The 14,902-nt window shown below is 40.1% G+C and overlaps 1 protein-coding gene across 1 annotated transcript in view; it reads left to right on the top strand.

Moving 5' to 3' along the window:
• ADAMTSL3 (ADAMTS like 3) overlaps nt 1-14,902 on the top strand; it is a 408,397-nt gene that overhangs the window by 211,187 nt on the left and 182,308 nt on the right. Inside the window, 1 exon segment of the mRNA XM_026448334.1 lies at nt 3,380-3,537. Within this exon segment, the coding sequence (XP_026304119.1) occupies nt 3,380-3,537 (158 nt within the window).

Raw genomic sequence — 14,902 nt, 5'->3', positions numbered from 1 at the left:
TAAATGTGTTTGACTAGCAATAAACTTAAGAAGTCAAGAGGTCATAAACCAAAAACCTCCAATTCAATTGGAAAAATATTTTCCCTTTAAGCCCTATCTGATGACCATATATAGAGATGTATAAATAAACATGGGTACTGTACGTAATGACCAATCAGAGGAAATTGACATAAATGAAATTAGCACATACAAATACAGCTCTACTGTACATATAAGTTTGATGTATTTAGAACTATGTTAGCCATGCTAAACACTCATTCCACATTTACCTAACAGTACTTTCATGGCCTTTAAAATTTAGGGAGACCTCTTGGGGATGGTTACCATGACCCTGCCTTTTTTGAAAGAAGCCTGAACTAATACTTCTCAATGCAAACCCTTCAACTAGAAGCAGTTAGAAGCATCTGTCATTTTTCTAGGCATAATTTCTTTTACAAATAGCTAGTAATGGATTAAAATATTTAAAGGCATCACTAGAGACCTGAGTTGTGAAGATTTGGGGATAAAAGAAAGTTATGATTTCTAATTTTTACTCTTTTTGAGACTACCTATCATGTCTTCCCCAACACTTCCCTCCCTCCCTTCAATATTAAGTCTGGAGAGGAGAAAGAAGTTCGGCTGTGGGCAGCAGGAAAGAAGGCTCACATTCTCTTCCCTTAATACTGGTGGGGATGTTTATAGGCTTCCTGGGGTCTCCCACACACTAACCACCTTGCTGCAGAAACCACAGAGGGTCAGTGAAACCTCTGAGAACTGAAGGGCTTCCACATGCAGCTCTCAATAGCCATGAATCACACTTTGTCACAACATGGGGCTGCAGTAAATATGGGGAAATGGTGGAAATTAATAAAAACTTAAAGGTATCCATAAGTCATCATCTGAATTGTTGATTGAAACACCACAAACTCCTTTATTTATCATTTATTTTTAAGAGGCACCAGCACAGAGGAGAAGCAAGTTTGCCACCAATAAAAATGACAACTTTTAAAGAACTGCATTGGCCTCCACCTTGCTGTGGATTTGGCACAACGGCTTTGTTAATCCAGATTATCACAATTGTTTGTGTCCATAAACTCTACCTTCACCGAATCACTTCACCAGTCTTTCTTCACTCACCTTTGATTCTGCTTACCCATTTACACAATCGAGGTCAAAATACCTGCTTTCTGCCTCCTAGAAAGGCAACCAGTGTTTGTGCTTTAGAGAACTGGAAGCCTTTTGAAATACTCAAATTAAAAATATTTTACAATAAGCGTACCATTTAGTGGAGAAGCACAGTGGTTTGGGTAATTAACGTGAACTTGAACATTGTTTTTGCTACTTGTGTTTTTATATCCGTGTCACTGAGACTCTTAGACACTGTTAAAATAGTGGCTAGATTCTGTATTAAAAACCAAATATCAAAACCAAGTTAACAAAAATGCTGGCCTTTGGTTTAGGGAATAGATATCATAGCAACTGGTCATCCCTTCCTCCCAGATCACCTTACCAGATTTTTACACCCCCTGCCCCAACTCTGCACCCTGATCTGCAACTTGGAACACTATGGTCCAGAAGGTTAGCACAATGGTAAAACAATTACTACCCCAACACAGCCACGGAATCCATTGCACGCTGCTTGAATTTAATCAAGTCATTTCAGGCTAAATCAGTGTCTAGAAACTTGTATTTTGCATGCTTCTGTGAGGATGCATTATGTCCAACTTTATTTTGCGTCTTGATATTGCCTTAATGTTCATCTTTTTTTTTTTTTTTCCTCATTGACTTTAGAGACATCCATTGTAGGGCCCACTTACTATCTCCAGTTCCCCGTTTCATTTTTACTGACAACTCACTTTATAACACTCAGTTTTATATCTTCATTGGAACTAGAAAATGAATTTAATCTCACACTTTCCAAAAATCTATTGCGGTCATGGAGATCAGGGCCAAAGTGGTTGGGGTTTTGTGTGCCTGAAAGTAGCCAGCATTATTCTTTGACCGCTAATGACTCCTCCAGATCATGTAGCTCATGTCCAGCCTTTGAATTTTCCCAGAAAAGTTCCCAGCCTGCCTGTCAGGGATAATCAGGGATGTCTCCTAATGCCTGTTATGCAGTCTGTCCAGGGCACTTGAATTCCTACAGCTGCTCCAGTGACAGAGAAAAATCCAGCAAATGAAAACAACCAAAGCCCAGCAGCCCATGGATGGAAGCTCCCAGACTTCCATCTGGGATGCCAGACTATTTTGTCACATTTTAGCAGCTTTCCATTTTTGACACTCAGTGGAATTTTGGTTCCTTTGTGTTCTTTGTTTGAAATTGTTAAAGACTGGTATGATATCATTGAATCAAGTGTGGGTTTTAAAATAGAGTTGGACCTGGGAGATTGACTGCTCTGACTCCTCATTTTAGATATGAGGCAATGAAAACCCAAGGCAGAAAGCTAGAGAAAAATACGGGGCCAGAAATGCAGGTGCCCCAGAATCTAGCTGTATATACATTTTTTATTGCCTCTCTCAACATGAAACCAGATCTACTAAGTATGGTGACACTTAGAAAATAAAAGAAAGAAAAGAAAGAGGGAAGAAAGACAAATTTAAAAGAAAGAAAAGAAAGAGGGAGGAGAGACAAATTTAAATAAAGTAGAAATGCTTTTTTGTTTAAACTGTGATAAGCAAACATTTTTTTCTGTAGGAAATCTTAAAAGCACTTTTGTTCATGTGAAAGCAAATTTGAAAAAAGGGGTTTCATGCACAAGGGACATCTTTGTGGCAATGGCATGGTTATGTATTTTGATTGTGATGGTGTGTGATAAAATGACATTGAACTATATGCACATATTGTACCAGTGTCAATTTCCTGGTTTTGATATTCGACTATACTTTTGTAGCATGTAAACATTAGACAAAAGGGAAGGAAGATTACAAAGGACCTCTCTATACTATTTTTGCAACTTCCTCTTAATCTAGAATTATTTCAAAATGAAAAGTTTTGTTTGATAAAAAGTAAATTTGAAATTTGCTGTGATTTTGTCTAAAAGAGTAGGCATAAGATCTTTTGACAAGTAATAAAATGAGTGAACATAGTTTTACTTTGAGTATTAGCTACATCATGAAAACATATAAAGAAAGAAAAGTTTTCTCTTTCCCCTTATGCTAGAAATGGCTTTAAAGAATTGAGTGGAACTATTAGGGCCTGCCACCCTTGTTAGCTCCTTTTTTATGGACAATTAAAAATCTTATGTATCTATTTCACCAATATCAATTAATGTTTGTAAACTGAGTGGCTATTTTGACATTGTTTTGATATCATATACTGACATTGTACTTGCTAAAGTGTCTTTTGTAATAAAATGCCTTTAAGATTGTTTCTTATTTGAATCATATATTTTAATTGTAGTTATTGAATCAAAAACACTTCAAGGAAGCAAAGGAGAACACAGCTTTAACAGCCCTGGCGTCTTTGTTGTAGAAAACACAACAGTGGAATTTCAGAGGGGCTCCGAGAGGCAAACCTTTAAGATTCCAGGACCTCTGATGGCTGATTTCATCTTCAAGGTAGGATGATCCTCTTCATAAAATTCATGTACCTGAATCCCAGAACATCTTGATTTTTAAAACAGTAAGTTTGTTTAGCAAGAGGTCATCAATGATTTTTTTTTTATACAGAGCATGTGTCATCAGTATTTCCAACTTGGCAGTTCATTCTTAAAAATTGTTCAGCACTCTTAAATTTCTGCTCCTAACCCTGACAGTTAAAAACAAACTTCAAGGGCTTGGATTATTTGCTTTCGGTTACCTTCTATTAGGCTGTGGTGGGCTCAAGTGATTGTGACACTTTTATGGGGGAATGATTGATTCTCTATTTATAATCTCTGGTTGCTTTGTTGGTTTGTTTGTTGATTTAAGAAACAGGGTCTCTCTGTGTTGCTCAGGCTGGTGCAGTGGCTATTCACAGCTGCAATCACAGCCTTGAACTCCCGGGCCCAAGTGATCCTTCTGCCTCAACCTCCCGAGCAGCTGTGTTCAGTTTTAGATAGAGTTTGGTGAAAACAGCCGATGGTTAAATACACCATATCCTAAACCAGTATTGTGCCACTGCATGTCTTCGCCTTGCAAAGGAGAGCAGAGACAACAGGGGGCTCATTCCTTACCCTTCTTTAAGATAGTTATCCTTAAGGGATCTTTATTTCAACCTTCAACCCTTAGAATATGCAGTCTTGCAGTGGGCTGATTGAAGATCAGGATTTGCTTCCCCAGATGTTCTATGACAGACACTTGTCACAAGTGTCTGTATCTTCAGAAGAACTCTTCTTCTCTGGAACCATGAGCCTATGTCCCCTTTCTGGATACTGCTGGGGCATCTTCCCTCATTCAGAGGACATGAAGTATAGTGGCCAATATATTTCCAAGGTGACACGGTTTGAAACTCTTCTGATAAATTTGAAAATGCCAGGAAATGAAAAAGATAGTTCAGTGTGTGGTTTTGTCCTATCCTGTTTCAGAAACCCATTCCAAAATGTAAATGGAAGCTAGAAAATAGCCCCAATTACCAGTTATATTTTTCTATATGAAAAAAACCCATTAACTTTAAAAAGCTGTCTATGTTCTACATATTAATTTGTCACGGAATGTTTCACTGAGACATCAGTTGTGTCAGCAGAGGAACATGCACGGAGGTAGATGAGAGTTGCTAACCCATCCCAATCCCTGAGATATAAATTCAGCCTGCGATGGGACTGGCCAAGTATTGGCCTGCACACTGTATTGTTTTGTTTCTGAAACTTTGGATTTTGAATAATCAACACTTAAAAATCGAGAGATTTTTACATCAAAAGATCAGGTTTTTTTTTTTTTTTTTTTTTCTTTCCCCCTGCTTCTCTGTAAAAATGGGAAGAGCTGACAACTAGCTTGCATTTTACAATAGCAATAATTGACTGTAACTGGAGAACAGCTGCCTTCCAGTCTCAGGTCTGCCGTGGTCCACACTACTGCGTATTGTGTCCCTAACACTAAAGGCATAAGTGGTTGGTTGCCATTCATCCTGATCTGGCATTTATATCATCTGCCTAGCTTACACAGACATTTATGTTTCTGACTTCTGTGTCATATCCTTAAAGCATTGACCCAATATTCTTCTTAGACAGTCATATTGTGAAAGGTTTTGGGGAAGCCATAATTACCTTTTTTGTAAAGTCTCTCTCTGGTCTATTGTTATAGCATAAATTCTGTGCTTTCCTTGTCCTCCTTAGGGCCTTCCTGTCTGATTCTCAAGTAGAAAATATACAACACGCACATACACACACACACACACACAGAGTTTTTGTTCTCTCTGTTTTTTATTTTTTATTTTTTATTTTTTTGAGATGGAGTCTTGCTCTGTCACCCAGGCTGGAGTGCAGTGGGGCGATCTCAGCTCACTGCAAGCTCTGCCTCCCGGGTTCACGCCATTCTCCTGCCTCAGCCTCCCAAGTAGCTGGGACTACAGGCGCCCGCCACCTTGCCCGGCTAATTTTTTGCATTTTTAGTAGAGACGGGGTTTCACCGTGTTAGCTGGGATGGTCTCCATCTCCTGACCTCGTGATCCGCCCACCTCGGCCTCCCAAAGTGCTGGGATTACAGGCTTGAGCCACCGCGCCCGGCATTTTATTCTCTTTTAATTACTACTCAGAGAATCTGTATTCTTCTTAAGTCAACTTGGAGGTCCCTGACTGAATAGGAGACAGTAACACAATGATGAAATGAGGAAAGCACCCACAAAGATTAGTATTTCAAGATATTGTTTGGTTACAGTATCAGCATCAGTAGATCTTAACAGTATACTGTTTATTGATACCATTTATAAAAACACACACATAAACTGCATATTTCTGTGTTTGTATGTACTCACACATATATGTATATGTGTGTGTGCATATTTTTAAAAATAATGTGGAAGGATACATTTCAAAATGGAAACACTGAAAACAACAGTGACTATTTTGGAGGGGATAACATTTTGTAATATCTAATTCTTAACATAATGTTTAAAAGGAAGAATGTGACTGGGCAGGCGTTGTGGCTCATGCCTGTAATCCCAGCCCTTAGGGAGGCAAAAGCGGGTGAATCACCTGAGGTCAGGAGTTCGAGACTAGCCTGTCCAACATGATGAAACCCTGTCTCTATTAAAAATACAAAAATAGCCGGGCATGGTGACACACACCTGTAATCCCAGCTACTCAGGGGGCTGAGGCAGGAGAATTACTTGAACCCAGGAGGCAGAGGTCGCAGTGAGCCAAGATCGCACCACTGCATTCCAGCCTGGGCAACACAGCAAGATTCCATCTCAAAAATAATAATAATAATAATAAGTAATAAAAAGCAAATGGAAGAATGAATTCACATACCGTGTGCATAATTAAAGATTACACCTTCTTGCCCAAATTATGTACTCATCTCTTAATAGAGTAAATTTTGAAAAGTGTGTTTGTGTGTGTGAGAGAGAGAGAGAGAGAGAGAGAGAGAGAGACGGCATGATCTCGGCTCACTGCAACCTCCTCCTGAGTAGCTGGGATTACAGGCATGCACCATTACACCTGGCTAAATTTTTTTTTTTTTTTTTGTATTTTTAGTAGGGGTGGGGTTTCTCCATGTTGTTCAGACTGGTCTCAAACTCCTGATCTCAAATGATCCACCCACCTTGGTCTTCCAAAGAGCTGGGATTACAGACGTGAGCCACCGTGCCCGGCCAATAGAGTACATTTTAACAGCATGTTCAGGGTACAGTGTCTGCATTCATATTCAGTCCTCTGTGTTCCTGTCTCTTGAGTTCTGGCTCTCTCAGATTTCATAAACAGTTCTGGACTTTGACTTCAACTCCTGGAAAGCTTTTGATCTCTCTAGACTGAAAAGGTGTTTTGAAAAATACATTTATCAAAGAGGGTGTTACAGACAACTGTCTGACTCATGCATAAATAGAGCCTCATTTTCATACCTACAGCAATTGTCTCTCATGGATGTGGTGTACTTAGTAGGGGAGAATGTGACAAAATTGGAGACACTCATGTTGAAGTAAGAGTGGCTCTGATGTTGTTTTTTTCCTGACTTGGGAGCTTGTCCAAATAATGTGGGTTTCTGGGAAGTATCCTTTTCCATCAGTTCCTTTTTTTTTGTTCCAAACATTGTAGTATTTCCCAGCCTATGTTGTTGCTAAGATAAGGAATTCTGCTTCCGTTCATCGCTTCCTGGCCCATCACACAATCAAGTCATGGCTGTACTTTGAGTGGGAGGTTAAAAGTGCCTGTGAGTTCACTGATGACAGTCAGCCCTGTGTCCCTGTGTTTCATTGTATCTCTTTCCATTCCAGTCAACCAACAAAAGCTAGTCTGTAACTGGAAGACCTGGCTTCAACCTGAGAGAGGATGAGGCAGTGAATACCAGTCCTGCATAATCAGTGCTAATTTAGCACAGCTGTGGGTGCGCTGCCCTAGGTTGAGGCACACGCTTTGCTACAGTTCATGTAGTAGACCTTATTTCATGGGCTTTTGATAACTATACTGTTGAACACTACTGTATTCTTACATAAAGAGTAAAATATGTAGACATCAATGGGACATTAGGTTGTCTTACACGTATTGTTGCTCAGATTTTGCAGCTTAGCATCTCACTGTACCAATGCGAAAAAAATTTCTTTTTTCTACTCTTTAAGAAGCTGTATTTTCATGGTTGGACCATTCTTGAAAATTGCACATTTCCTTCTTCCAGTGGATTTCTCATTATATATGCTTGTTTTCCTGAATAACCTGTTTCCCTTTTTTCTTTTTTTTAATTTGTGTGTAGCTACAGGGCCTCACTATATTGCCCAGTCTGGTCTTGAATTCGTGGCCTCCAGCAGTCCTCCTGCCTCAGCCTCCCAAATTGCTGGGATTACAGGTGTGAGCCACCGTGCCCAGCCCTCAATGACCTGCTTTTCATGGATGACCCTTGTCATAGCACTAAGGTATATTTTGCATTAGGGCCCTGCTTCTTCAGTATGTGCAGGTTGCCCCCAGGTAGCAGTAGTGAGTCTTGGCTAAGTACAGTAGTTGATGCCATGTGCTTCATGGATTGACAGCAAGATATACACTATTAATTCAGTGAGAATTTACTGAATATTTGCATCTATGAGTAGACGTTTGTGAATATCAATTTTAAGTATATTCCCATGAGGATATCTGAAAAAACAAAATTAAATGACTTTGATAAAGACATGTCTTTCCATGGTTAATTTTTAACTACTTTTGGTAGATTTTCTCATCTTTTAAGAAACATATATATCTTTGGGGAAGAAAAAAAAAGTTTCTCTTCTTGGGCTCTGAAATCTTCCTTTTTCAGCTAGTTGTCTTCTTAGGGATTCATTTTTTTCCCACTCTGATATTTTGTGTTTCTTCAGGAAAATGTTTTCTGATTGCTTTTCTACTAGTCCTCAGTTGTACAGTCTCCATCTTCAGTTTCCTCAGTTCTAGATATCTTTTATGCTGTCAACCCATGAGCTTCTTCTGTTTCTGGGGAGTTATGATAGCATATTTAACTTATCCGAGCACAAGAGGATTTGAAACTGCCTGTCTTGGTTCTCTGAAAGAACATGTTGGAGGCTTTCAATGCAGTGCAGATAGTGTCTACATTTATACATTCACAGGTGTTTCAAAACTCAGCAAGACACAGTTTTAGAGTCAGTGCCTGTATTAGTTTCACAACACTGTTACTGAGTACTCCGCAACTGAGTGGCCTAAACAACCAAATTTATTGTCCCACAGTTCTGAAGCCTGAAAGTCCAAAATCAGGGTGTTGGCAGGATCGGTTTCTTCTGAGGGCTGTGAAGGAGAAGCTGTCTTATGTCTGTCGCCTTAATTCTTCGAGTTCAGGAATCACCTTCCCTCTGTGCATGTCTGCCTCTGGGTGCAAATTTCTCAGTTTCTCCTATGCATTTTTTTTTTTTTTTTGAGACAGAGACTCACTATGTCACCCAGGCTGAAGTGCAGTAGCACAGTCTAGGCTCATTACAACCTCCACTTCCTGGGTTCAAGCCATTCTCTCACCTCAGCCTCCTGAGTACGCGCTCCACCACGCTGGACTAATTTTTGTATTTTTAGTAGAGACGGGGTTTCGCCATGTTGGCCAGGCTGGTCTTGAACTCCTAGGCCCAAGCTATCTGCCCACCTTGGCCTCCTAAAGTGCTGGAATTACAGGCATGAGCCACCAGACCTGGCCAGTCCAAACTTCCCGTTTTTATAAGGACACCACTCATACTAGATTAAGTCCTCCCAGTTACCTTACCTTAACTACATTGGCAAAGACCGTATTTCCAAATAAGATAGTATTCTGAGATACAGTGGGCTACGCTTTTGACATGTTGTTTTTGGGGCACACAATTCAACCCCTAACAGTGCCAGCAGAAAAGAAAATTTACCTGTTTCCTCATGCCTTTCAGTCATTGGGATTCTGTCTCATTGTAAGCATTTATCATTCATTCCAAAGGCAGAAACTTTTAGAATATTGCATATTTTTCTGTAATGTGGTCTGTTGAGGGAAATTTCTTGGTTAAAGCAATTCATACACCGCTTTAGTCATTACCAGAACTCACAGCTAAGATATGTGTAGAAATGTAGACATACTATGAATAGTTTTACATAAAAATCTATTTCATAAATTTTGGAAATTCTTTTGAAGTGGCCAAGTCAAGTAGTTGAATTTTAATTCATTTTTATACCATCGGTTTTGTTTGTTTGTTTTTGAGATAGATCTTGCTCCGCCACCCAGGCCAAGTACAGGCTGCAAGTAATCCTCTGGCCTCAGCCTCCAATTACCTGGGACTAGAGGCACACAACCCCACAGCCAACTAATTTTAATTTTTTTTTATAGAGACAGAGTCTCACTGTGTTACTCAGGCTGGCATTGAACTCCTGAGCTCAAGCAACCTTCCTGCCTCAGACTCCTAAAGAGCTGGGATTAGAGGTGTGAGCCACCATGCCTGACCACATACTTTTATTATAAAACTCATTTTCCTCATCAAACAGTGGTAATACACTTTTGCAGATGTTAATGTGCATTTCTCTTTTGCCATTCTCTGTACTTCACCATTTTCTTTTTCAGCAGAGCTGTTTGCCCTGTGGACTTGACAGCAGTGGTATGGCAGATGGTGATTAGCAGGAGTGCCAAGAGAAAGCATTCATGTTCATCTTTTCATTATTAAAGTAGGGTTATTATTATTTTTAGCTTAGTCTTTGGAAAGCCACGCTTAGTGGAGAGAGATGAAGATTTTCCAAATTGATTTAGTCCCCATAACATTTCCAGGGCCAAGCCTCGGGTCCTAATCCATAGCACATCTTCTATAACATGGAGAGGATGCTCCTTTCTCCAGTAAGGGTGTGCCTTGGTCCAGTGTCCTCAGGAGGACGTGCACCGCAGGGCATGTCCAGCCAGGATGTGGAAAGCCTGGATCTCCTGGCGCCAGGATGAAGGAAGCAGGCAGCAAAATGTGTTTCATGATGGTGGTCGCTCTCTAGGGCAGGGAGGCTTTCAAGGAAAGCCAAAAGCAGAAAAGGAGCTTTTGCTCCCTCCCCAGGCAGAGCTTCCAGAGGAAAGCACCTCATGGGGATTCCACCTCCATCAGCAACAACCCAGAGAAGCCACATGAGAGTGAAAGTGGAATTAGTGCCATGAAACATTTAGTCACAGGCTGAGTCTGAGTTTAGCTCCCCGTAGTCTCCTTCAGTTCCTGAGTGGTAATGGAAGACATCTAGAAAATTTAATGTACTCTTGGCTGGCCAGGGGGTGACATGGTGGTGGCAAAATGACAATTTAGCAGAGAGGTGTGGGTAGAGAGACTATGGGTCCTATTTTGTTCAGAAAAGGTCCAGTTTGTGCTTGTTACCCCAACTTAATTGTTAGTGGCTCCTCTTTTCACTCTCAGAAGCATCCTGGCATGAACAATAAATCCGATGGTCTCCCTAGGTGCAGAGCTCTAAGGCAGCCAAGGATTGGATAGGGGTCCCAGCCACACCACTGAGAACGTGCAGCAAGATGAGAATGGCAGTGTCGAGGGACTAGGGGAAAGATAGTGTGCCCACTGGCAGCATTTAGGGCCCATTGAGGATTTGAGTAAGCTGTTGTATATTTGCCCCACACTGAAAGTAAAAGGCACTGGTCCGGGTGTCACATGTGGACAAGACGATGTGATCTCTGGAAACCCAGTAGGCCTTTTTCTTTCTTGCGGACTTTCTCAGCAAGGAAACCCCAGAAACTCCATGGTAGACCTTTTATCACCTCTCATCGACAAGAATTGGGTCACGTGCCCACTCTATACCACCCACAACTGTGTTCATCTGGGTCCTCTAAGAATCAAATGCCAAGGCAGGATGAGCAGTACAAGAATTTATTCAGGAAATGCCTATAAGAAAAAAGTGGGAGAGAAAGCAGAATGATACTAGGAGAGCCGTCAGCCTGCACTGAAAATCTGACCATGAGTGAAGGAGAGAGGGAAGGAAGGAAGGTCAAATGCGAACATCTTAAATGCAGTAGGTTCTAGGACAATTCAGCAAAGCTAGAGAGGAGACCCTGAGCCAATGTCATTCATCATAGGACTCTAGTGTCTCCCAGGAATAGCTCTGCCTTCAGTATCCCTGCTGTGCTTAGTCACTGGCTAGGAGCATCCCATGGGAAGCTTGACCCAGAACTGGGGCTGTTGGCCAGTGACACTCTTTGCAGTTGTGTATCTGAGTGGAACACTCATAGGTCCTGCCACTAGCAAGGTAAATGTGACCACGGTGATTCACTTAGAACAATCAGGATGTGCAGTGGCTCATGCCTGTAATCCCAGCACTTTGGGAGGCTGAGGCAGGTGGATCACAAGATCAGGAGATTGAGACCATCCTGGCCAACATGGTGAAACCCCATCTCTACTAAAAATACAAAAATTAGCTGGGCGTGGTGGCAGGCACCTGTAATTCCAGCCACTTGGGAGGCTGAGGCAGGAGAATTGCTTGAACCTGGGAGGCAGAGGTTGCAGTGAGCCAAGATTGCAGCACCGCACTCCAGCTTGGTGACAGAGCAAGACTCCATCTCAAAAAAAAACAACAAACAAACAAAAAAAAAAACAATCAGGATGTATGTATGTATATGTAAGACACAGGAGGGAGGAATGAGCATGAACAAAATTGAGTGTCTGTAAAATGGAAAGGAGAAATGGATGTTGGTAGGCAATGAAATGTGTCTACTGCACTAAGGATTTCTCTTTCTGTAACACATCTGGCTTAATGCCTTTTATTTCTCTCTTTTATTTTTCTTTTCAGTGGTAATGGAGAAGACTTAGAAACCATTTATGTCTTTCTTAGGCTTATTATTTTAGCCAATTTTGAAATTTACATTTTTCTAGGGAAGTATCCAGTTCATCTCATTTTTCAAACTTAGCTCTTCAAATGTAATCATGATATTCCCTTATCGTTAAAAATAGTCTCCTCTTTACCTATAACTATGTCTCTTTCATTCCTAAACTCGTTTATTGGTTCCTTGTGTAATTGTTGTTTTGTTCAGACCATCCAAACATTGTCTCTGAGACATCTAACAAGTAAATTTTTGTTTTGTTCATTAACTCAGAGTTTTTTTTTTTACGTTTCTATTTATATAAATTTTTATTTATTCTTTTATTTTTATATGGGTTTATTTTGGTGTTGTATTTTCAGCTTCTAGAACTGAATTCTTAATTCATTCTATTTTCATTTTTTTCTCCATTAAATGTATTTAGGGCTATCAGTTTCTCTCTACAGAAGTTCTCAATTTTACTATAATGTAGTTTATCAGTCTTTAACTTTATTCTTAGTGCTATTTGTATCCTGGTTGAGAAATCTGCCTCATCCAGAATCATGAAGATATTCTTCTTTTTGTCATTGTTTGTGTGTGTGTTGTTTTTTTTGAGATGAGGTCTTGCTTTGTTGCCCAGGCTGAGGTTCGGTGGCACAATCGTGACTCACTGCAGCTTTGACCTCCTGGGCTCTGGTGATTCTCTCACCTCAGCTTTCCAAGTAGTTGGGACTACATGTGCACACCACCATGCCCGGCTATTTATTTATTTATTTATTCGAGACTCTCTCTGTCACCTAGACTGGAGTGCAGTGGCATGATCTCACCTCCCGGCAACATCCACCTCCTGGGTTCAAGGTATTCTCCTGCCTCAGCCTCCCGAGTAATTGGGATTACAGGTGTATGCTACCACACCTGGCAATTTTTTAGTAGAGACAGGGTTTCACCCTATTGGCCAGGCTGGTCTTGAACTCCTGACCTCAAGTGATCCACCCACCTCAGCCTCCCACACTGCTGGGATTACAGATGTGAGCCACAGCACCTGGCCAAATTAAAAAAAAAATTTTTTTTTTTGTAGTAACAGGATCCAGCTGTGTTGCCCAGGCTGGTCTCAAACTCATGAGCTCAAGTGATCCTTCTGCCTTGGGCTCCCAAAGTCCTGGGAATACAGGTGTGAGTCACCATGCCCAGCCCCTAAGATATTCTTCTATGTTTGCTTTTAGAAGTCTTATTATTTTTCCTTTCACACCAGAGGCTATAATTGCTCTAGAAATTGTTTTTGTATATATTGTGAGGTATAATAGAATCAATTTCTTTTCTATATGACTGTTTAATTGACCTGGAGTCATTAGGTGAATGATCCATTGCCTATTTCTCTGAAGTCTGATAACAACAATGTATTTATGGACCGTACTTTGTTTCATCAATCTGTTTGTTTATTTGTGCCAATACCATTGTGATATATCTACTGTAGCATTAAAATAAGTCTTGATATCTGGTAGTGTAAGTTTCTGCTATGTTCTTGCAGATTATCTTTGCTTTTCTTGACACTGCATTTTTCTATCATTGAAAATCAGCTTGTCTGTTTTTAAAAATCAACTGGATTTTGATTGGAATTGCATTGGATCCCTATGTCAATTTAAGGAAAATTGACACTTTCCAATACTAAGTCTTTCAATTCATAAATGTGGCATATCCATACATTTTTTGGTTCTTTTAAAATTTTCTCAATAATGTTCATAATTTTTACTGTATGTCTTTAATGTGTTTTATTAAATTTATTTTCAGGTGTTTGTTATTTTGATGTTATTATAAATGGTATTTTTTAAGTTTCTATTTGTTTCTGGGGTGTGGGAATACTGATTTTTGGGTATTGACATTATATTCTTACTATATTCATGTGTTAATACTTATAGTTTGTGAATTCTTTTGGATTGTATACATACACAATTGTGACATCTGCAAATAATGGAGATGGCAGCTGTCCTTGTTATGCATCTCACTTCAGGAGCAAAGTTCCCTATAATTCACCATTATATATAATGTTTACTATAAAATTTTTTATAGATATTTTATTTGGTGAAATAATTTTTTTCTTTTTCTAGTTTGCTTCGTTATGTACAAGCATAGAGCTGTATCAAATGCATTTTCTGCATCTTTAGAGATGATCACATGGTTTTCTCTTTTTTCCTTTTTAATGTAATAAGTGACATTGATTTTTCATATATTAAACCAACTGTATCTTCCTGTGATAAACCTACTTGTTCATTATTCTTTTTGATTAGAATTTATTGTTAGTTGCTGGGCGTGGTGGCTCACGCCTGTAATCCCAGTACTTTGGGAGGCTGGGAGAGGTGGATCACGAGGTCAGGAGACCAAGACCAGCCTGGCTAATGTGGTGAAACTCCATCTCTACTAAAATACAAAAAATTAGCCAGGCGTGGTGGCGGGTGCCTGTAGTCTCAGCTACTTGGGAGGCTGAGGCAGGAGAATCACTTGAACCTGAGAGGTGGAGGTTGCAGTGAGCCAAGAACATGCCACTGCACTCCAGCCTGGGTGACAGAGCGAGACTCCATGTCAAAAAAAAAAAAAAAAAAAGGGGGGGGGG

The sequence above is a fragment of the Piliocolobus tephrosceles genome, chromosome 6, assembly GCF_002776525.5.
Source record: "Piliocolobus tephrosceles isolate RC106 chromosome 6, ASM277652v3, whole genome shotgun sequence".
NCBI classification, from domain to species: Eukaryota; Metazoa; Chordata; class Mammalia; order Primates; family Cercopithecidae; genus Piliocolobus; species Piliocolobus tephrosceles.
This window is presented reverse-complemented; position numbering and strand designations above follow the sequence as displayed.